Raw genomic sequence first — 24,557 nt, forward strand, 5'->3', positions numbered from 1 at the left:
TTCTATCTGTCTGTGACCTGTTGATTTTATGCCTTCCAGTTGCCACATAAGTGAGTGGGGGCAATACAGATGAGTCTTTCTTGCCATATGACCTTAATCTTGGTGCAGAACCAGGTCTGCTCTGTGCTCCTAAAAAGCAGCATGTGACTATGTAATTAAAGGCAGTCATAAACTTAATTCTGGTAATATCTGACTGGGTATCATAGCTTTGCAACCTTTGTAGTAATTAATAACTGTCATACAATGTTGTGTGGGTTGTTTTGTTTGTTTTCATTTTGTTTGGGATGGGCTTTTTTTAATGTAAACTAATATGTAGTGTAATAACATCTACTAGAGTAGTATATATAGCCTCTCCTCAATAAACCAACAGATAGTCTGCTTGCAGAGTTTTGAAGAAGCTAAGCAATGCAACAAGAATGGTCAGAGAAAGAAACAATGGTACACATTTTATATGCTTAAAAACACATGGATAATTTCTTTAGAGCTTTATATGACAAACATAGCCTAAAATCCTGTTCGGTATATCATTTACTGGTGTGTTTACTTGTGTGAATGGTTTGGAAGCAGCTGGGTGAGAAGTTTCTGTCATGTGTGGTAGAGTTTGCTTTTGAATTTTATATTAAAGGTACATAGACTGTTAGGTTGTGCCTATATGTATGCATGAAGAGGGGATAGATACATGTGCCTAACTTAGTGACACAGCACATGATAACTGGGCAGACACTCTGATCTCTGCTCAGTGTAATATGAGCTAGCATTTGATTAGTGCATGTAGAGTTAATTTTTCACAGGGCAGGAATGTGATGTTGCTTTCTGACTTTGGGATTTATGCCCCATCTTTGTCTTTTTCCTCCTTTGTTCATCTGTGAATGGAAGGGTTGTAGTTTCAATGCTGGTGCTTGAATTCATCTCAAGCATGGTGGCTGTTGGTGTCATCTCTCCCACTGCTTTATGCAACTGGCAGTTTTTCTGCATATGAAGACTTCCCTTCTCCAGCACTCTTACTTGTCTCAGTACATGCTGTATGCAGTTTACTTAGTGACACCTTTTGTGTTTTTCTTGGCTTGTGGTTGTTTCTGATGTCTTTTTATTTTCTTCCCCTCTTTAGTTAACAAACCTGAACTTGGCAAGTGGAGCTATAAGCAAGGGCAATGCAGCTGCCCCACAGAGCTACCAGTCACTGCTCAACAAAAGAGGGTCATTGTTGACTGTTCAGTCAGACACTCATGTAGCTGACAAAAGATCTGTCTCTTCAGCAGTCAGGTAAGTTGAAATTGCTGCTCCTGCTTTTTGAAGAAGAATGCAATGCACTCAGGAGCTCCTTTATAATTTGTGTTTGGCTTCTTGCTCAGATGATAACATCTAAGGGCCTACTACTGGTTCTTCTCAGGACTATTGTAGAAACTATGCCTATGATAGAAGAGCTGTGTTGCCAGAGCTGACAGGTTCATGGTGAAATAAGGGCATGGATGAACATGTAGAATGAAAGGGAAATGTCTGTTTCTCTTTGATCATTTCTCATCCTTGCATCTGTAAGTTTAGGTTTGCTGGTGTTGAGACATATGCAGAATGCAAACTTATACCTGATTCTGCAGAAATCTCCAGTAAGACCTTGTGCTCATTCTTTTTCCTTGAATATCAAGTTTAGATTGTTCAAAGGTAGAGCAGTGTTTATAAAACTTTATTTCTCAGATGGTTTCTTTATGCTTTTTATTAATTTTGGACATTGGAGTTTATAGCTGACATACTCATGGGACTCAGGGCAGAGGACTGTGATTTTGCAGTAAACCAATTCTTCCTGGAATTGAAAATGCACCAAGATTTACCCTGAGGACTCTGGATCTTGGAAGGTAGGAGCAAGTTGGGCTTGCTGCAGTATAGTGGGCTAAATACAGGCCCAGAACTTCTTCCTTTTCCACTTCAATAAATATTACTTATTCCTTTGCCTGAGCACTCATTTCTGTCTTTTAGAATATAATAATGAAGCAGAGCTTTTCCTACACACGAGTTTAGAACTGGAAAGCACTGTATCCATGAAAATAGTGATTCTTGTCATTGGTGCCTAAATGCTACTGGAAAATGGAGGTGAGAGAAGCAGACACACAGTGCAGAAGGCATCCTTTCCCAAATGGTTCCATCAAAAGAAGATTGGAATGGGATTTGGAAAGCTGAAGTATGTTAAATTGTTCTGATTTCATCAGTCACTGCTTTTTATCCTGCCTAAAGAGGAATGTGAGAAATGAATTCCTGACCTGTTTCTGTTCCAGCACGATGTTTGCCTCTGGGGTTTAAAGTTATTGAGAGAGGAGGTGATTCTGCTCTTGGAGCCCAGCCAGGCGAGCTATTACCTAATCCAAATAAAGAACCTATCCAACAGGTGTAAAGTGCTTTCCTTTCCTACATAGCTTGAGATAGCAGCAGTGTGCCAGCTGTCCTAGAGCTTCTGTTCCTTTCTCAACTCTGCTTGCACCTCTGCATGGACTCACAGACATAGCTGGAAAAGGATTACTCATGGTCAGAATCTTCTGTTGCAGAACTCTGCACAAGTCACTATAATTATATTGCTCTGAAACCATTTCAGTTATATGTTGCCTGTAGATCTGAGAACCCATCATTTAATGCCCAAAACTCCACTGTGAATGATTTCCAGGGTTGTACCTCATCTAGCATTTTATGCATAGTTTAATGCGTTTAGAAATTCTGTTTTCTTTTGTACAGCAATCCAAAAGTACTTCAGAATTGTCTGGCCACAGGTGGTATAAGATTCCATCTTCAAACCTTTTATGAACCATTTGGTCTTTCAGTACTTTACTTTCCGTGTTTCTATCCACAGAGCAATAAACAGAAAGATTTCTTAACGACTATTTATCAAATTAGTTTATATTTGTGGGTGCTTGTATTGAATGGCCAAAATACCAGGAGTTAAAAGTTTTAGGTAAATCTGGAAGTGTAAAAAAGGGATTCTTGAGGCAGTGCTGGATTACTTGGGCTGTGACTTTTTATTTAATGAGAGAATTGCAAAAGGAATATCAAAGTCATGATATGTAGAGATGGTTATCTTGTATTATAAATGCCTTTTTTGCTGCTTGATCTGTTACACTGGAATAGGCAGTTCATAGAGAGTCATCTGATGGGTGTCAGCCTGTGCTCAGTGCTGGATGACTGTTTGAAGAAAAGCTTCCTGTTTTGTTCCATTAAGGTTCTGGTCTATCAGTTGTAGAATTCAGCAAGGATGGAAATGTTTTGTAAATGGGTCTCTTATCTGGCTTGCACTTGGCTCCAGTTCAAACATCTGCTTCTGAAACTCAGTCCTTACGGTTTTCGTATGATTCTGTGGCAAATCTAAGCCATTTTAGTGCTGCTGAGGTTTGTTTGAAAATTTTATTTTGACGCTTGCAATCTATAGGATTCAGGCTATTCTTACTGACAGTTCTTCTTCCTCTTTAATTCCTGTTCTCCCAGCACTGACTTATCTAAATGTTTCTCAAAAGAAGTTCTTCCTCCTTTTGTTGAATTCTTTTGGCTGTATAAGATGAGGTGTGAAATCAGTAGTCTGCTCGCCAGAAGGCAAAAGATATCTTGAGTTTGTAATAAAGAGACAGAGAACAGTTCTGGGTATGTTAAAATGTTATTTCCTAAGTCTGCACAGCAGTTCATTTTGAGACTTTTTTCCCAGAGTTCAGTCAGAGGATGTGTAACCTCCTATGCATCCGTCTGTGCCTGCTGCAGTGAAATGTTCAGTGTTTTCTCAGACCTCTGTTTCATTAGCTTCTTGTCCTTTCAACCTGAAGACAAGACCAACCTAGCCTCTTCTAAAGTACTCAGTATATTTTTTTCTCCTTGGATCTCCTGACAGATTATCTGACTTGGTTAGGGGAGGCAGGCAAGCAAGCCTTGGGGTAGTATGGCAGTGCAAATTATACCAGACAGCCTGGGAGGGCCACTGCAGTCAGAAATGAGGGATTCTCCACTTCTCATTGCTTGACATGCCTGAAATACTTCTTAGCTCATGATTTCAGCCAAGGTGCTCAGATTCATTGAAAAATGATGTTTTGTTGGCAAGCTGTCTAATCTGGGTCAAATTGTATAAAATCAGACTTCTTTTCAATTTTCTGATCTAAGGGTTTCTAGGGTTAATTTCCTCTGGTGTCATTCTTGGTGGTAGTAGCAGCAGCAGTTGCTCAGGGCTTCGTGGACTGTGTGCACGTACCTGTTATATGTCCAGGTTCCCGAACAGGCTCTACTTTGTGTATTTTCATTTTTATTTTTCCTTGTCTGGAAGTATCAAATGAGGTGGGAAACCAAAAGATGATACCCAGACACTTGGCGTCTCAGGCTTTCAGGAACCCCGAATGGTATGCCTCCTGTTTGGAGATTGTGGAAATATCTGATGTGCAGTAAGCCTGCAGGTTTTTGAGGGAACCGGACTTCGTGCCCATTCACAACCTAATTAGAGTGTTCACACAGTAGGTGCTTCTGGGTCGCATTGCATATATTTACTGCTTGCATACAAATCAGCTGAACAGTATGGGTGCAGTAAATCCAGTACCACTTAAAACATTAGCTTACTGTGCCTCTTATAGTAGCAAATATGTGGGTTTTATCCTAAAAATTCTACACAGAAAAATGATTGTACACTCTTGCATGCCCCAGCTTGGAAACTGAGACCCCTGTGCCATGTACCCTGGCAATCTTATACTGCTTTTGCAGTCTCCCAAACGCAGGACCTTCTTTTTAATCACTGGCTTTCCGTAGCCTTGACTGGGTAGTGGGTACTTTATATCCTGCTTCACTGCCTGGTGCCTGCTTTGTGCCAGTTTCATTTACTGCTAGGGATACATGTACTGCACGTTCCAGGTTTCAGATGTTCTGCTCTAAACATGCTAAATATATATCCTTTGGACTTGTGATGATGTGGAAGAGACGCTCATCTCTCTTCAGAGTTTGTTCTGTGCTGGTATAAGTGGCTTCTCTATTTCCACTGAAATTGAGTTTTGCCAGAAAGATCCCAGACAGCTATCACAGGCTAATTGTGGTTCACTGGTCTTGGTCCTTTGTGTCAAAGGGACAATTTGCTGCATTTGACATAAAGGTGAAAGTGGCTTCATTGATTCCTCAGTTTTTATTTTCCATTTTGGAGATGTAGCATGTAAAATAAGAAATCAGGCTTGGACCCTGGCTAGACAGGCTCTGAAGAGCTGTGAGAAGAGCAATACCAGAATGGCCAAGAGATTTGCTAATGTGCAAGGTGATTCTCATTGTGACAGAGGTTGGGCAGTTGACAGGACAGTTTTGCTTTTCTGCAAGACTCATGAGCTAGACCAGGGTGGGCTTAGCGTGGTAGAAGCAGCATGGATGTTGCAGTAGAGGTTGTGGAGAAGAGCTAACTATACGTGGTCTCGCAGCTAGAAATACAGAGTAGTGAATTCCCAGAGATCTTTGCAGCTAATGCCAAGTTTTTGTAAGAATAAATCTGTTTTACTGTTACATATGTGTTGCCTTGTATTTTCGCATCTTAAGGGTTGATAGTAACTTTATTCTCTTCCAAATCTTCCCTGCAGCCTCTTGCAAGGTAGAAACTGCCCGACTGCTGTCCTGTGCCACACTTGCCAAGTGGTCAGAGCCTATATATTTGCACAGCATCTAGGGGCAAACAAACTTGGAGATGGTGCTGCGCTGATGCCTCTGGAGGAAATGAAGGCAGAAAGTACCAGGCACTTAGGGCTACACAATAGGCCTTCAGTTTGGTGTAAGCAAACAGTGTTGACCTTAACACCTCCCTAGCTAAGCAGCACAGAAGTGCCAGAGCGGCAGCAGACCAACAGCACAGAGTCCAGCCATGTGCTAGCATAGCCTTGCTCCTCATACTGCTTGTCCTTTTCTCTTTACCTTAATGCCTAAATTAATTCAATTTTTTTCATTGAGGTGGAGGAGTAATTGAGGGTGGGTACAGTGATGATTTTTTTTGTTTTTCTCCCATGCATCTTCTTGGCAGCTCTGTCGTGCTGCCTGCGGTCTTTCAGAAAGAGCATTTCTGAGAGCCCCAAATTTGGGGCTTGGTCTCTTCTTACGTTCTGCTCAGAGGAGGTTTGAGAAGGGTGGGTGAAAAATTGAAGTACTGCCTGGGAAGCTGTACCTTCTTGCAACTCATCCTGTCTCTAGTTTGAGCACGTTTTTCTTCTACCCATGCATATTTGTGCCTGTAACAAGCCTTCCCCTGCCCCCGCAACCTCTTACCTTTTTTTTTTTTTTTTTTTTTTTTATACATCTGCCAGGGTCACTGGTGACAACTTGTTAACTGTGGAAGTGAATTGGCTGACTTAAACTTCACGAATACATGGCTTGCCTTGTATTTTTTCCTATATATATTTTGGTCACACTAGAGAAACTTGTGGTGGCAGGTCCAATTACTCTCCATCCTGCTCGGAAATCGCCCTTAGCCTGAGCACCACAGGTTGGCAGAAGCCTGAAGGATCCCTGCTTCCCACAGCTCGGCCTTGGCTCTGCCTGTCTGGAGCCTCCGGGAGAGGAAAGGCGGAAAGCTCGTGACTTGCCCAGACAGTCTGAGGCCTGGCCCCGCAGCCTCGGCTCCCCAGACACTGTTGAGTCGGACTTGGCTGGCAGCCGCCGCGCTGTTACTTTTCCGAGGTAATAAGTGAGATTAATCGCAGGACCATTTCCAGAGGCGAAGAGGGTTTGGGCCGCATGCAGAGAGACTGTAGGAGCCAGTGCTGGGGCTGCAAGCTGGAGGCGAGAGCTGGGGCTCACGGCAGGGCAGAGTGGGGCTCTGGCGGCCTCTCTACTCCGCTGCTGCTGGGAGGCTTAGCCAGAGCCTGGGGCTCCCTCAGCCTGGATCTAGCTGAGTACAGGGGGCACAACACCTGCACTCCCCATGTCTGCTGGACTTGGGCAATTACGGGTTTTGTGAATAGCCCTTGTAATTTGAGGGGAGCAGGTTTCTCTTTGCATGACTTCCTTTCAGAGAAGATATGAGACCCTTTCCTATTATTCCCAGCAACCAGTCCATGCTGGTAGGTGGAGGGGAGTGATGAGGGTTTCATAGCTTCCTCCATGCCAATACTGCATGGTTCTGGGTTTTCCCATTTCAGCTGCCTCCACAGACTGGCCTTACCCTAATCAAAACGTGGGATTTGCCATCTCGGACTGGGCTACTAATCTGTCTAGATCTTCTGTCCTGTGCTTTGGAGCAACTATCACTACCATCTTCAGTAGAAGCACAGAGAACATTCTGATGGGCAGCAGTGAAATTCCCTGTCTGGGGGTGAACCTTGTTTTTATTCTCTGGCTGTTAACAACTGGCTTGTAGTTTTCACAATACTTTCTGTTCTACAAAGTCTAATGTGGATGTTGTTGTTAACCACATATTTTTACTTTCTGGACGAAGTGCAGTCTCGTTGAGCTGTAGCAGCGAGTTCCACAGGTGAATTTTAAAGTTTCCTTTTTAGTGGTTTTTTTTTTTTTTTTTTTCCAAATTTACCAAAAGTCTCTGCACCCTTGTTACATGAAGGCAAACAGAAATGCTTGATTTATTTTATGCACTATTTATTCTCTGTGTTTCTGTCATCTCCTTTCTTATTTGTCTGTGCTAAACTAAACAGTCTCATTCTTTTCAAGTTCTAGATGGAAATCTTCCCAGTCCTCTAATAATTGTCTGGCTGTCTTTATAGAGATGACAAGAAATGAAAATAGTACATCAAGTAGGAGTAAAACATTGGTTTTATGTAACTAACACTATTGTATCTTTATTTTCTACCTCATAACTTCCATATACTAATATCGTGCTGGCTTCTGACCATATTAAACACCAGATTATTTTTTAATATGCATTGTTTTTCTTTGGTTATTGCAGTAAACGTAAAACTGAGCAACAGGTATAGGCAGTTTATGCTGATGCAATTCTTATTTCTGCCTCCCCTCACCTTCCTCACCACTAAACTCTCCTCTTCCTGCTCTCAGCTGCCACCAGTGGGTTTTGTTGGCTGGTAGGGAAGTCACATGCTGTTTTCTCTTCTAATAAGCATCTAATTCAATATAGAACAAATTGCACAAGCATCTGATTCAGTATCGAACAAGTTGAAAACTTTTAGCGTCTTGCACTACTTGACTCATAACCTCCCCCAGCCACAGCTGATATTAGATCTCTTTGAAATATCCTATGTAGGTTCTAGATATTTCATCTTGCAAAGTGACCAGCAAATCTCCCTTACCTCTGCAGTTATTTAAACCTCCCAGTCACCATTAAAATAGTTGCTTTCCAGAGTGGTATTCAGAGGGTTAATGTGGCCGTAGCTCTCACGGGGCGATGGGTTGCGTTGCTCACAGCCTTCTGGGAGTGAGGGACCCGTGTAGTCTGTGGGAGCAGCTCTGGCCACAGCAACGTAGTCTGTGGGAGCAGCTCTGGCCACAGCAACCGTACTCTCAGCGGGAGCTCCGAAAGGGTTACAAGGGAGCCTTGGCTGTTTCTTTGAGCTATTTGGAAAGGACGGGCCTCAGACAGCTTGGCAGGAACCTGAGGCCCTGTTTTTTCCAGCCCAGCCCTTCCTCCTGCACAGAGCTGTCAGGGAATCCCACGAATGTCTGGTTTCTCCCCTTTCCTAATTTTTTTGAGCAATATTTTTATCCGTTCCTGGCTCTTCCCCACATAAGAACCTCAAGTTTTGTCCATTGATTGGTCTTGCAGGTAGTGAGGTAGAAATGAAAGTCGTGCTACCATGCCATAGCTGTTGGAATTAGTTCACAGTTGTGCAGCTGAGGAGGGCATTGGGAAGTTTCCCAGAAGAGCGACCTTTCTGGCATTGATCTTAGGGCAGGTCCATCTGGCCTAAGAACACAGGGATTGAGTGGGCCCATCTTTGAACTGTGCTATTCGTGTGGGCCACAGTGAGGCACTTTGAAATCTCAGAGCTGCATGTTCTGTATCCTCCCTACCAGACACACCACAGAATGCTGCTTTGTAAAAATGGAAATCCCCTTTGTAAGCCAGGCTTATGAAGGACAGGATGGGTTAGCAACTTTTCCTTCATTTGCCTCATGCTCTCCAGGGCTGTCCTGAAGTTGAACCCACTGTGAATATTTTGGAGATTCCCAGGTCTACTCTATACCTTTTCACTTCAAGAAAATGGATGTGTATAGAGGGTAGTGTTAGAAAGGAAGTTTGGTTACTTGTGAGAGCAAAGCTCTTGAACAACTGTGTTGTACAGCTGAGAAAGATAACTTGAATTAGGATTATCTGACTATCGCATTAAGCCTGTCAGATGTTGGGAGCAGGGTATGACCTGAGATCCATGTGGAAAGCCTTTCCAGAAGGCAGCCCTCGTGTGGGGCAGTCCTTGGACAACTCTCTGAAGTCAGCAGCCAGAGAGCCTGGGATCAAGCTCAGGTGAGTTCAGGCTTTCAGTGATCAAGTATAAACACCAGAGCAGGAGGTAGCATAAGGAGCCAAAAGGTTTTCCTTCCTTCTGGGCTTTGATTCTGTGATTGTTTCGGGGCTACCTTTCATTGTGCAGTGAAGTTTCTACCACCAGTGCATTCACATTTTCCATCCAGCCTGAGGTCATGCTTTAGCTTGGCTTGCCCAGGATAGGCAAGGTGGCCTTTTTGGTGTTTTATCCTGTGATATAAGTGGGAATTCCCTGCCAAAAGCACATAGAAACCCCTTTCCTATCCCTGAAAGTGTTAGTCAGCCTTTCCTCTGAAGATCCTGCTTTGTCATCTAATTTTCCCCGCCTTTCAGACTGGGGGAATTTTGTAGCTGACACAAGAGCTTATGAATTGTATGCTATTAATATATTGACTCCATGACAGCCTGGTATTCTTCAGGGCTTCTCTGGGCTGCAGATATCAAGCAGCAGCTGTTTGTGAGCCATGTGGGGTTCTAGCATTTAACAAAACCCTCTTTTGAAGGAGGGGGAGGAGGGGAAAAAAGCATTAATAAGTCAAGAAGTATGTCAGCTTCCCTATGCATGTGGTGACAGCTTTGCCTTGTGATCCTGTTCACAAGCTTATAGATTTTTTTGAAGTGTACATGTATTGTGTAATCTGAAGAAGATGGGGTAATCAGAACTCCGCTATGGAATGCCAGCTTTTTGTTTAGGGAATAGTGTGAATTAAAAAGAGTAACATTCATTGTTAGTAGTACTTCCTTAGTCTTTACCCCACACTGTATACTATCAGCCCGTGAGTATTTTGACCAAAATGGTCCAACTTAGTTGGTAATGAGCAAGAAAGCGTTTTTGGTAGCTTAGGAAAGCTTATTGTCCAGAACTAGTAGCAATTACAAAGATTTTTTAAGTGCACCGTTAAAGGTTGGCTCTGCAATATCAGGATGGAGATACCAATGTATCCAGAGGCCTTTATCACAAGCAGTTATTTCTAGGGTTTCATTCTGTAACAATAGTTGAAAGATGGATATCCTCTTCTTAAAAAAAAAAAAAGGGGGGTGGGGAGGGGAAGGGGGCAAAAAAGCTGGGTAGTGCTGAAAGATACCACGGTTTCCAGACACTCTCCTGTTACACTCACTGAACTTTTATTAACATTTCTCATCCAATTACTGTCCGCAGCAAACCAGGTGGGGAGAGGCCAAGGCAGCCTGGCTGATCCAAATCTACTGAAAACTGGCCCTGAGACAACAACCTTTAGTAAAAGGAATTTCAAAGTGAGAGTGCCTTATCAAAGACATGCTTTATGTTCCAGCTGCTGGTATCGGTGATGTTGCATGACTTCTTTGCTTGAATTTCAGACTGCATCTGGCTCAGTAAACGTGTTCCACTGCCCTTTCTATCTTTCTGCTGTCTGGCACATGGGACTTGACTGAAAAGTTAGTCTAAGATGATTGTTATCTGGCAGTGCAGCACGTGCTACTTGGCAGCTGTCTGTCAGGGATGCTTAGCTGGGGCAAGAGTAAAACTTTGGAGCAAAAATGCTGTGGCTTATGTGGTCTTAACCTTTTGTGTGCATAAAGAATTCTTCATTTGCTTGTTGCTGGGGAAAAAAATTAGTCTTCTCTGTGAAGAATATAGCCAAGTTAGGCTCTGAATGTCTTCAGTGTCGAAAATAGAATTTTCTTCAGAATTCAGCTCAGAAAACTTTTGGTTTGGTAGGCTATGTGAAGAGGAGGAGGAAACCTCAAGTCTAGACCATCTGTTTCTTTTTTGATATTGGGATAAAAATGCTGATGAGTAAAGAGATGTGAGCTTCTCTTCACTTGGCGTTTTGAAAAACTGTAAGTTTAAGAATTTGTTTCTTGCTGCTGGTGACTGAGTGTAGATTTATAAGGAGGTAACAGTCATACCAGTGAGGCTTGGCATTCCTAGAAATTGTTTGAACTTTCAGATCCACTTCTATTTTTACAACTAATACAGCACTTTCAGGGTTTTTTCTGAGATTTAAGCCACTGAAAAAGTGGAATAATACTCTTTATAGTAGTCAGAAGCTCAGGTTTGATACCTGTGTTGGTCTTTTATGGTACTGATGAACTGTACTTATTAAAAACAACATACTGGCTTACAGCATAGTGACTTCTGCTTCTTGTGACTGTTTCCTAAAATATCTCAAATTGTGGTGTTAGAAAAAACTTGAAATAGGTTGTTAGAGTGTTCTATTCAATGTATTTCTGATCTCAGCTCTACTAGAAGACACTTGGGTGTAAGATTTGTTGTCAGTCTCAGGATGCTAAAGATTTTTGGCTTCTCTGTAAATATCTTGTGGTGGATGATAATTTGAACAGCAGTTAAAACCGACTGCCAACTCAGGCAGTCAACACGGCAGAAAGAACACAATATCTTCTTTTGTGAGGAAGTCAGCAAGGAAAACAGGCTACATGGAAGATCTATGCACAGGCTTTTGTAAGTCTCACAAAAAAGCCCCAGAAGTGATTCTTCAGAGGCTTTGCTGCTCTTAAGATGAGGTGCATTGATAAACACACCTCTTTGTAATAAAGAACAGCATGTAATATCTCCAGAATATTCTCCAAAAGAGTGAGATTTTGATTCCTACTGGCTGCAATATCCCCTAGCCTTCTCTTTTCAAAATGTCTTACAAAATAAATAAATAAATCAATCAATAAAGGAAGTTTAGAGCTTATCCCTTATGAACAGTTCCAATAAAGGCTGCCTATTAAGATTTTTGGAACAGCTGCCTTTCATAGAGTTTGGATTTGAATATTGAGAATTTGCTAATCTTTCTTCAAATTTGAAAACCCTTGAGAAGTAGCTGTGTTTTAATGTCAAAGTAATTTCATTAAAAATCCACAGGAACAATAACTTTCTCTGTTATCTATTAAAGTTCACAAATATTTTAAATTTTTTTAATTCTATAAATAAATGCCTAAAATACATTTTGAAATTAGTTATTAAATAAAATCACTTAATAGGTACTGGTAAAATAATTTTGAAAGCCCAGTTCTAATAATTGGTTTATTCTGCTATATTTCAAGAAACTTGGATCCAGTCCTTTTTCAGTCATTTTAGGCATTGTTTGCATAACTGATTCTGGTTTTTAGGAAGGTCAGAGACATGTTCTCATTTGTTTCTGAAATTCCACTTTTCTGCTGCTGATGCTAACCTAAAAGATTTAAATATTAAGGTATCTTCTGCTATCTGTCTAAAGAGAATAAAAGTTATGCACAATTTTCTAGGTAGTTTTGAGGCACAGGGAACAGAATATGATTCCATGTAGTCCAGTGGTTTTCTTTATTGGTATTTTCTAAACAGAAAAAAATTGTTTGTTAACATATTGTGACTTCTAAAGCATTGCAGAACCTGAACGTGTGAGTGTGGACATTAGCCCTGTGTTACTGGGCAGCTTTTCTGAGAAAGGAAAGAGAACCATGGTGCTGGATATTTTGTTGTTTGCGTGTCTCGCTCTGAAATTATCTAAATTCCTGATATCATGTAACTTCATAGATTGTGAATTTTTCTACTTGTTGCTTCAGAATGTGTGGTTGTTTGCATCTTGTTTATCAAAATCTCACTCTGGTGTTTATGGTGTATATTGTGGCAAAACCAGGTAGCAACTACTCTTGTCACTTCCATTATTTTCCCTCATGTCTGTTGTTCACCTTTTATGTGAGAGCTTGTTTACTGTCCTATACTCCAGTTTTTCTTCAGAGAGCCATCAGGACAGTACACAGCATGAAGGTTCACTTCTTTGCAAATGTGACTGTGTTCAGCTCAAGCCATCTGGAGGCCATGTTTGGACTCTGATTTGTCTTTACTATGGACTCATTTTCTGTGAAATGTACCAGTTGTGGCTTTTGTGAGAAAAGTCCACTCTGTTTAGAAAATTTGCTGAAGTATCTTGAAAGGCATCAAGTATAAAGAAGTGGCATATAATGCAGATTTCTTGATCAGACGTGGGATGCTGTTGTTATTGCCCCCTCTTCATGTGCCTTATCTATGTTAGGAGGGGACTCTTGAAAGGACATTATTACACTAAGCGGCTGTGACATTTTAGTCTGTCCTCGTAAGGGTTTAGCATCTGCAGCTGCATCTTTGATGTACTTATGCTTAGCATTACATGCGATCGCTTGGTGAAATTCCTGAGGTAGTGATTCTGTGATTCCCATCTGTGTTCCTGAGCCTGGGAGCTTCTGACTAATTATACAACTTTCTCTGTATACTGTAGGAAACAATTCCATTTTTGGCTCTAGAAAAAGGGATTGAGTTGGACTGGAATATAGGATTGCATAACTTTTTTTCATCTTTAATCACAAATTCCTATGAAAGCTATTGCACTTCCTCTGAAGATACCTGCTCTTGGCTTTTGGTTTCCAGAGTCATTAGAAGTATTCACAACCCATATACAGTCCAGAAGACGTAGCAATTGAAAGGCCCACCCAAAATGAGTCACTAAGGTATCAAGCAACGGGCCCCTCGTTGTAAGAAAGGCATTGAGATACGAGAGAGAGGTCAGAGAAGGGTGATGAAGCTGGTGAGGGGCCTGGAGCACAAGTGTGATAAGGAGCAGCTGAGGGAACTGGGGCTGTTTAGCCTGGAGGAAAGGAGGCTGAGGGGAGACCTTATTGCTGTCTACAGCTACCTGACAGGATGTTGTAGCATGGAGGGTGTTGGTCTCTTCTCCCAAGTAGCAAGTGATAGGATGAGAAGAAACGGCCCCATGTTCTGCCAGGGGAGGTTTAGATTGGATGTTAGGAAAAAATTCTTCATGGAAAGGGTTGTGAAGCATTGGAACAGGGTGGCCAGGGAAGTGGTGGAGTCACCATCCCTGGAGGTGTTTAAAAGGTGTTTAGATGAGTTTCTTAGGGACTTCAGTGCTAGAGCTAGGTTATGATTGGACTCAGTGGTCTTGAGGGTCTCCTCCAACCAAAATGATTCTGTGATTCTATGATCCTGAGGGGGAAACAGCAACATCCCTAGATTACTTTTCTTCTCAAATCCCAAGGGGAAAAGGTGGATATAGTATGCATTTGGGATGATCAGCAGAGCTGGCACAACTGCATGATAGACTCTTCAGTCTACACTAAAGGAGGAAACGTGACAAATACAGGTGCCTGTTCAAATGAACAGAATCAAAAAGCATTTTTCTAGGTGCTGCGAACAAACCCAGGACTTACCGTCTCTGCCTCCTAGCCTGCAGTTGTAAGCAGAGGCAGAAATCTCATGTAAAAGACTTCAAGTTCTACTTGATCCACATAGGTTTTGTGCAACTCAGCATCTTTTGCAGACAGGGTCTGACAGAGAGGAATCTTTCAACAAATCCTAAACAAGTCTGAGAACTGCCTTTTGGAGTGGGCCAGCTCTTTGTAGAATGCAATATAATTACCTGAATATCCTTTTACTCATCTTCCTCTAATGACAGACTTTGTCTGTCATCAGATTTAGCAGTTTCCTGCAGAAAGGTATTATTGACCCGCTTTACTGAAGTAAGCCTGGGCCTTTTCTGTAGTTTCAGAGGTGTAATCCCTAATTCCCTATTTTTCATGCTTGATTGGGCAGCACGTGCGTTACTGCCTGCTGGGGAGAGAGGGAGACAACTGAGTGATTTGGGGGATCTCCCACAATTTTCCACTCCACCACCTGCTTTGGAAGTAACTGTAGAACTGCCAAACATGCTGAAGTGGTTAAGTGTACCAGCTCCTAAAGAAGCTGAAGGGGAGGAGTGGTTCTTGCCTGATGGGTTTTCAAAGGGAGCTGAGACTTTGAAGTTCTGTTTTAGCAGTTGCCAGGTATGCTGCCTCAGCTCTGTGCAACACTTCTGCCCCCAGCCTTCATGTGTTGCATTCTTCTTTACAGTGCCAGGATGGAGAGAGAAAAATAAAAGAAAATTAATTAAACCAAGAGTGTGTGCATTAACAGTAGTGTTGCTTTATTATATTTTACCCTTTGAGTTATAGTGCCTTGTGCCATGTGTCATTGAAGTACCTTGCACTTGCTTGGGCCTATTAGAGTAACAAATTTATTTTACTTTGGTTTTCTTTGCCTTTGTAAGTACTGGTTCCTCCCTTCTCTTCTGCTTTATGTACCCTCCCGAAATAATCATGGTAATTTTAATCTTTTGTTCTGCAATGGCCACATAAAATAGGCAGAGATTTACATCTATGATGCCCCACAACTCCTTGCTGACACTAGAGAGGCCGGATCATCTTTCCCATAGGGAAAGAGACAGAGAAATGTGGTGGCTAACCCAAGGCTTCAAATAAAGCCTCTGTTAAAGCAGGAACAGACACCACTCACTGCTGTATCTGCTGGAGGTACTGAGCTGGGAGCTTCGCCTTTGCTTGCTTAACTCTTCTCTGCCAGAAACAAGGTGCTGTAACTCCATTTATTCCACTGAATATGGAACTTATGATAATGTGAACTCCATTATTTTTCCTGTTGAAACATGGGTTTACTGGAAATGGTGCAGGCTGAGCTCTGTTTTCAGGCGAAGAGGTAGATTGATCCCCATAGGAGGTAGGAATTTATGGAAAAACATTAGGAGTGGAATGGGAGCTGTATTCTGTATAGCTTAAAACAAAAGACAAACGAGGAGGCCAAAATTGTCATAAACTGGAATAGTCTCTTCTGGAAAGGCAACACATTTCTGTGGTATTAATCTTTGGAGGACAAAGTGCCAAAAAATGGGGAGACTCTTGCTCTGCAGTTCTTGAAGAGCTTACTTTTCCAGGTGAGGTTTTACAAAAATGAAAGTCTTTCCACTCTTTTCTTGCAGTTCTTTATAATCCAGTCCTGGTGTGTCATCACCAGTTTCTGGAGGCAATAGAGGGGGACGGATGCATAGGAAGTTTGGGGAAGGAAGTGCACCTTTTTTTTTTTTGTTTCTGTTCCAGTGCTGGCTATAGAGTTTTCTAAAATATTTTCTCTTTCCAGATTAACAATTGGTAACATGTGTTCTGAAGTTATTTTTTAGGCTGCATTTTAGCTATCAACAAAACACAGCAAATTTGTTTGAAAAATACCTTGTGGGTTTTTAGGGCAGAATTCTCTTCTGAAAAGCAGTAGAAGGAACACTACGAACCTGGAAAACTTCTGTCAGTTTTAGCTTGAGCACAGCATTGCTAGGAATTTGTGCTGCCTTGTTGCAATAAGCACCTTCAGAAAGCATCTTCTGTTATCTCTAAGGAAGTTGGGTGACCAGGGGAGTGAGGGGAAAAATAGCACTTATCTTTACAGTACAAATACAGCGTTGTGTGGCCACCATGAGGCTTGCAGGGATTAAAAAAAACGAGCTGTAAAGCAGCTAGCACCACGACCCTGGGATTGCTTTGGTGCCAATGTGCCGTGCTGCTCCTAGGATGGCTGAAAGTCTGTATGCTGTGGCTCGTGTGTAGTATCTCTCTGTGCTCTCTGTATCCGTAGCCTTATTTTTTTTTCCCCTCTGTAGTGGTTGTGGTAGGATGGTCTCATCTATTCAGCACATACAGTTACTGGGTCAGCTTCTGCAATAGACAATAAGTCATGCTAGTATTCTCTCTTTGAGGATCTCAGTGTAGCCCACCACCACTGCCTGTTTTGATTTTATGTAATCACTTTGTTGTAGACTTCAGAAAGTCTGTGCTGACACAGTTACCTCTTCGTGTTCTTTCTCTAACCTGTTGTTAAATGTTCAGGGAGCCACAGCAGGTGAGCTGATTTTTGTACAGGAGGTGGACGTAAAAAATTTTCTCCTGTAACTCCAGCATGACAGAACTACAAAAGGAACCTGGGGAGGAAAAATGTTCTGTTTAACAGGTAGGAGATCAGTCTCAAATCCAGTCTGTTTCTTGTCGTACCTTGTTACCTTATGTAAGTCCACTTGAGGAACAAGGAGAGCAGAAACTACATATGGAATCAAGTTTATAACATGGAGAAGATAAGAATGCTAGAGATGTCTCTTTGGCCAGCATGTGCGTGCCATCAGGCTTAGGGGACTGTGTAAGTCTATCTTCTTAATATTTTATTGGGAGACTCCTTTAGCTTCATTGCACTGGAGCTAGGTTGATAAATTTTGGTTGTTTAATGGAAAAGGTCTCCTGAGGACCTTTACTCTGCCCTGGTATCAGTGCTTGGGGAATTATCCAAAACCAGGAGACTGTTAACCACAAACATACAGCCTCACAGCAAAGACCTAGAGAAGTGACCCTTGCTTCTTGTGGGGTGGGTTGGTTGGTTGGTTTGTTTGTGGTTTTTTCTTATTTTACTGTATTTCAGCAGCTGGACGTTATACAGCTTTAGTTGTCTTACTGAATGGTAGCAGCAGATGGATCGTGCTGGTACCATGCTGCTACTCTGCCTCTCTGTCCTGGAGCATTTCTTCTAATATGACTGTGGCCCTGCTAGCTTTTAGTTGACACTTTCCATAATCCCTGATTAGGTGAATTTGTACATCTTTGCTCTGAAAGTGCGGAACAGAACAGATTCTGCCCCCCCACTTAGGTATCTAGATTATAAATGTAGAAGTGCTGCTGCTTCTGTGAAGTTCTGATAGCTGGCTATAGTTCGTGACCTTGATATTTACAGGCATGATGTCAGGGAACTGTATGCTTCAGCATGCATCATCCCCATAGACAGACCATCTAAGGTGTCAGATTTATCAAGTCTTCTAGTGTTCTGGGTCTTCATCTACCACACGACAAGATCGTAGGTATACTGGATGCCATAGAATGGAATAATAGAATAGTTTGTGTTGGAAGGGACCTTCAGAGGTCATCTAGTCCAACGCCCCTGCAATGAGCAGGGGCATCTTCAACAAGATCAGGTTCCTCAGAGCCACATCCAGCCTGGCCTTGAACATCTTCAAGGATGGGGCATCTGCCACCTCCCTGTGCAACCTCTTCCAGTGTTTCACCACCCTCATCCCAAAACATTTGTTTCTCATGTCTAGCCTGAATCTCCTCTCTTTTAGTTTAAAACCATTACCCCTTGTCCTATCGTAACAGGCCCTGCTAAAAAGTCTGTCCCCATCTTTTTTATAGGCTCCTTTTAAGTACTGAAAGGCCACAGTAAGGTCTCCCCGGAGCCTTCTTTTCTCCAGGCTGAACAACCCAAACTCTCCCGGCCTTTCCTCACAGCAGGGGTGTTCCATCCTTCTGATCATTTTTGTGGCCTCCTCTGGCCCCTCTCCAACAGGTCTATGTCTTTCCCATACTGAGCAAAGCTGATTCCTTTCATGAACTTCAGTGCAAATTTTGTGGAATCTAGGGGCTCGTCATGTTCTTTAGGAGTTTTTGTGTGCTTGATATTTAATATTTAGAGAGCAAAACCCTGAAGTGAGGAAGAGATGGCATCTCTACTCCATAGTCATATGGCACAACTAAAAAAAGTCATTTGGTCCTCAAGGGATATGACACATGGACAGCGCAACCCTGGAGGAAGCCTTAAGGCCCCGTAGTGTAATGTCATTGTGTATCATGTCTGCTGAAGGCTGGTGGTGGCAGGGACATCTAGCTCTGGGTGCGGGCAGAGTGCTTTGAGTGCTCTCCCCATCTCATGAATCCTAATCCTACAAAACTCAACAGCCTGTTGTTTGTTTGTTTATTCTTCTCCAGTGCTCTAGATTTCACCAGTTTAGCCCAAGTGTAACTTTTTACTTGCCTTTTGAGACTTGAACAGGGGGCCTGAGCTGCTTTCTTCATGCCTCTTATTCAGTGGGATCTTGCAGCTGCTGCTTGAGCACATACAGCAAAGAGCACCACACTCTGGGAAAGCCTACGCAGGAGGAAACTTCATGGAAAATATTAAGGAGAAAAAAATGTGTTTGATGGACTTTTAATATAAAAAGGGCGAAAAAAAGAAAAGGAGGAGGGGGAGATTTATTCACTGTAATAGGAACCAAATGTTGGCTGGGACAGCAGCTGCACTCTCACTCTTTCCCTGTAAACTCTGTGGCCGGCTTTTCAAAGGAGGCATTACAGGGTGCAGGGCTAACTTACTGGTCCTGACTTAACCCTTGCCTCTCTGGAGAAAGGTAAGAAATATGAGCTTCCAGGAGACATTAGTGACTAATTACAGGCCCAGTCATAAGCATATTCTAGACAGATAGCAGTGCCCATTTAGTGTTTTCAACTTCATGTGCTACTGCTGCTATCCACTCATAAAATGCAAGATCTGCTTGCATAAAGCACTAGAATAACTTATGGCTAGGAATACAGAGCCCATCAGTCTTTTCTGGTTTGGTTTTCAATAGCCTTGCCTACAATGATAGAGAAAAAGTAGAAAAAAGTCATTACAGACATGTTTTATGTTGATCCACTTGATCCATGCTAGGATTTTACAGTGGAACCTCTGCAGCGAGGAATACCTTTCCCATATCTAGAAGTGGTACAGCGTTGCATCTAAGTTTCTGATACTTTGAATCTATGGAGTATGTATATTCACTCCAGAAACTCTGCCTGGACTAAGACAAGTGATAAAATTTAAGGTGGCGCTTGACACATTGTCTAAGTCTGAACAACTTATTTTAATCAAAGCAGAGCTAGGCAGTACAGTGAGGTAACTTTACTCAGAGTCCACCTGCTCTCTCTGAATTAATACTTAAAAATCATAGGGGGGACACAGTTCAAGCAATTGCATGTCAGATTTAAGCAGGTAGTTTTTCCCAAGACTTCCTTACAAGAGAAAAATGATACCAGGTTTCTGTGTTAGTCATCTAGTATGTATGTCTTGCTGTTAAAATATTTTTGCAGGCTCTAGCTGTGTTTGCAGGTGTGGAAGTATGTCCAGGAAACACGAAGACAGAAACCATCTTCCACTCAGTAAAGCTCACCCTATGTTTGCACTAATTGAGGGTTAGAAAGGCTATGTGATTTTGTTAATCTAGATCACATGGAGGAGGTATGCTCAGTTGCCTTCCTTGCTTCTCCAGGGACCCAATGAGCCACAATCGGATGAAGGCATTGAACTTTGCAGCCAGCTGGCTGTTAAACGTTTTCTTCTTGATTTAGCCTCTCTACTGGTGAATTTCAAAGCTACTGTGTGTAAAGAGAAGAAGAAAATACAATGTTGTTTAACCTGCCAAGTATTCCCCAGATCAGAGAGACTGACAGTATTTTGTAACTGGCATGGAGCCAAGGATGCTACTAGGAGCTAAACAAAAACTTGCTCCACTGAAGGGCAAATATTTCATTTCATTTGCTAAGACTGGCATGTTTAGTGCTCCTGAAAGTAAGAGGTTGATAATGCCAACTACATCCAGAAAGAGCTGAGGTAGATTAGGCCTTGCCTGCAGAGGTTTTCCAGTGCTCCATAATGTCACCCTGCCATTCCCCTGCTAGGCTGTCATAAGGCTGTTTAGATGCACCTCACTTCTAATCTGCTGCACTCATGACCTTGCCTGTGTAGGGAGACCCAGTACCTAAAAAGCACTTAATTCCTGATCTGCAGCAGAACTGAATAGGCACTATATTGTCTTTATTATAAGAAAATCTTTTTGCTCCAAAACCCAGGTTTCTCAATGGCAGGGAAATAGCAGGAATAATTTTCAGAAGCCAGGGAGCAAGAAATAAATTATACAGCAGCATGTACCAGAAAAGAAGCAAGCCCATTAACTTTGATAGTACTTGTAGAATAAAGGAGCAAGAAGGCAGTGGACTTTCCCTGTATAGCTGTTATGCGTGCACTTCTAGAATAATGGCTTAGTTTTGAGCATTTGCCCAGCCCCAAATGCTGATAAAATGGAAAAAGTTCAGAGAAAAGCAATATGCAATCAAAGGCCAGAAGGGACTGAATTGAGGAAAAAGGGGGAGGGAGTTAAGTGTGCCAAGGCTGACTGAGCTCGAAGAAGGCATAGCTCTAGTAGTGAAGGTTTAGACCTGAATTAAGAGGAAGGTCATGCAATGAAACAGGAAAATGTAAGTAATAAACTTACACTTGGGAATCTCAAGGAAAATTCTTGGTGTTGAATGTGTACCTGCCTGTGCAGCTGGGAGTGTGACACACTCCTCCAGCCACTGAAATGTGCTAATCCTGCACCACAAGGAGATGAGTTGGATGCTTTTGCTCACATCTTTGTTTTTGAATAAAATTCTTGTAACAACATGAACTCTCTGTTGAAAGGGCAAATTGTGAGAATAGCAGAGGGGGACTCCTGACATTTGCTAGTAATTATGCACATTAAAGTGTCCTGGGATGCTTGAATTGTGCCTCTGGTAGCTATTACAGTTAACCTGTGAATGGATCTGGAAATTGTACTTAAATCCACAGAACTTTTCTTCTTTGCCTAAACCAGCTCAGTCCCAAGGCTTTTCACACAGACCTTGTACATCTTCTGTCATCTCACAGTACAGAGATACTGATGGTAAGAGCCTCTTGTGTAGACAGAAGTATCTTTTGCTGCTGGGAAAGTGGGGAGCTGAAAAACTAAGGCTGAAACTATTACAAGATGCCTGCATCTGTTCCTCAATGCTAAAAAGGGAGAGTTTGATGGTCTGGGACAGAAACTCTCCTACATCTCTGCAACACCTTCACCATGGGAGATTGTAGTTGTCACTTTGAACTGCATTTGAACCCAAAATGCAGTTCCCCGTATTTATTGTGCCAATGCAGTCTTGATGGACTGCTCATTAAATTTAAAAGCTTTTTCTTGGCACCTCTTGCAGAGCTCAAAAGAAGATTGCAGGCCAGGTGATGGCATCCTCCTTCTACACACCACCAGCTTCTTCTTGCCCTTTTTCTGTCTCCAAGTACCTGCCCTGGGGTGGTTTTGGGGCAGCTCCGCACACCTCAGAAAAATTTGCAAAGTCCCAGGCAGACCTCTCTTAGGAATATTAAAAATGCTTTGTTTGCACCTGTTTTTGTGGTGTGTTGTGGTGGTGTTTTTTTTTTTTTTTTTTTGAAAGCTACCTTGCTTTACCTTTGCAACACAGCTGCTACTGCGTGTTTTAGGGGCTTGTATGTTCCAGCAATCGGAGCTACAGACCATACTAAAATGCAGACTCTTGCTGACTAAACTGGACTAAAGTAATTCTTTTATAGACACTTCTGATAACAGCAGAGGCCAGGAGCAAACTGTTCTCAGAGACTTGTGGCCCTGGTTTTCAAATTTTAATTTACCGCTTTTGAAGCTGAGGGGAAGGAAAGAGAGAGAAAAGACAAAGAAAAGCCTTGAGGCAAGCAGCTCTGTGAGGGGCCTGACAGTCCTGCATCCCAGCCAGGCCTCCAGTGTCCTGGGCATTGTCCCACTATGTTTATCATTGCTCCATAGCCAGCTCCAATCTAGGGCCTATTGTTAGGGATGGAAGAAGCAAGTAGTGTGCCAAGGAAAACGTTCTGTGTTTTTCTGAGTGCCTGAATATAAGTCAGCAGGATGCTGGGAGCTGCCACGCTAGACAGAATCATTAGTTACTATGCCAACTACTTTCTAGCAGCTGGTGCCTACCAAGGCTTTGTACTGTGAGTTTCCTGGACTCATCATACCACCTGAATGCCCTGTGGGAAAGAAACTGCTGCCCAAGGTTGTCTTACATTCCATGGCAAGGTGGGAACACTGATTTTATAAATACACTGGGTTCCCTTATTGCCAGCCATGGCCCTTGTTCGTCCTTAGCTCAAGCCTTTACAGGAAAGGATGCAAAATACTTTCATTGTTAACTTGTTTCCTCACTTAAAATGAGGATAATTCTTTTCTCAGTTTGTTAGACCTCCAGCTATACTGACTCCTCCTGTGATCCTATCAGTTCTCACAAACTAAGCAGGGTTAAACATAGAGAAATATTCTTCAAGAATGCTGAAGCTTCATTTTCACAAGTAATTTGAGCCTAATTTGCATTGTCTTTCAATGGGATGTAGGCACTTTGCAAGTGTTTCAAAAGTGCCTGCTTGGTAAGTGACAGATGGGGAATCAGCATACCTTGTGAATTGGTATTGTTGCCCACCACACAGGAGCTGGTATCAAACAAGTGCCCAGCTCTGCTGTTGGAGGAAGGCTTCAGCTGAAATATAAATGAAAGCCTTATGTGTGATATTTATGGTACCTAAAAATCCATCAGTGTTTTTTTTGAACACTGGAAACTTTGAACCACAGATCATGCACTAAGAAATTATATTTGGAATTTCTTCTACTCCTGCATTGCCCACTCCTCCGCTGATTATTTCCTTGTAGTTTCACTTTACTAAAGATTTTTCGTTGCCTTATCCTCTGCTGTTGTCTTTTATCGTTCAGTATGACTCATCCTAGCAATGGTTGTGTTGTAGTAGACATTGCTTTGTCAAATGTTTAAATGAGTTACTTAGGAATGGCACATGCTAGAGGAAGTGTGGGCTATCATTAGTAGCTACCAGTGTCATTCTTTTAGTAGGAACTTGCTGTTATGTCAGATAGTTCTTTGTAACAGTGGCATTCTCAGTGAGTGGTGTTCTGTGGCCTGGTCTCATGTACAGCTTCAGTCTTTGATATTCCCTTCAAATATGTTTGAAGGGGGAACAGAAGCCACCTCTCCTTTCTTCTAAGAGCTGATAACCACATCCCTTCTGTATGGAGGTCAGATTTCATTGAGACTTTTTTTTCTGTAGTGAATGAACAACACTATTAGTATTTTATTAGTATGTAGTATTTTAGTACAGTAGCATTCGCGTACGTTAGTACTGGTGTTGGTAGTTGACTGCCTGAGGGTTGCTCACATCAGAAAAGAGCTGAGGAATTGGAAAAGAGCTAAGGCAGAAAGGGAGTTTGGAAACAGAAAACCTGCAGATGAGTGCATTCTGTTCTAGCACTTTTAGGGTGGGTTGTAATCATAATAGTGTGGAGATCTGTTGAAACTGGTCTCAGAAGCAAACCTGTATCTTTTGTGATGCGGAAAGCTGCAGTAGAGTGGTCTTACGCTGTCAGTGAAGAGAAAGAGGGAATTCTGGCCCAGGCTTTGTGAAAGCTACAGTTGAAAGAAACACAGTGGGTTTCTTGCCAAAAATACTGAGTAGCCCAAAGAGCTGCTGGAAGGACAGAATCTTGCTTACAAAGGATGGGCCATAATGCCAAGGCTGAGATTTCATCTACACAGTGAAGGCCTGAATCCTGGCCAGGTCTCTAAACTAAGCAACTCATAAATAATCCTGAGCAAGCTGTGAGAAGATTGCTCACAACCAACCTGGCTGACAGGATGAAAC

At 42.3% G+C, this 24,557-nt stretch overlaps 1 protein-coding gene across 16 annotated transcripts in view; it reads left to right on the forward strand.

The window, feature by feature from the left end:
- The window catches only part of TTLL5 (tubulin tyrosine ligase like 5), a 135,540-nt gene that overhangs the window by 79,337 nt on the left and 31,646 nt on the right, over positions 1 to 24,557 (forward strand). For 13 of the 16 annotated variants that reach the window (XM_071809449.1, XM_071809448.1, XM_071809457.1 and 10 more), the window contains 2 exons: positions 1,109 to 1,263; positions 1,785 to 1,850. In XM_071809449.1, coding sequence (XP_071665550.1) covers positions 1,109 to 1,263; positions 1,785 to 1,850 — 221 coding nt within the window. Of the gene's footprint in view, positions 1 to 1,108; positions 1,264 to 1,739; positions 1,851 to 1,971; positions 2,174 to 6,275; positions 6,560 to 24,557 lie in introns of those variants that run through there. The other 3 variants (XM_071809461.1, XM_071809462.1, XM_065839130.2) reach the window with 3 other exon arrangements.

The sequence above is a fragment of the Patagioenas fasciata genome, chromosome 5 (assembly GCF_037038585.1).
Source record: "Patagioenas fasciata isolate bPatFas1 chromosome 5, bPatFas1.hap1, whole genome shotgun sequence".
Taxonomy (NCBI): Eukaryota; Metazoa; Chordata; class Aves; order Columbiformes; family Columbidae; genus Patagioenas; species Patagioenas fasciata.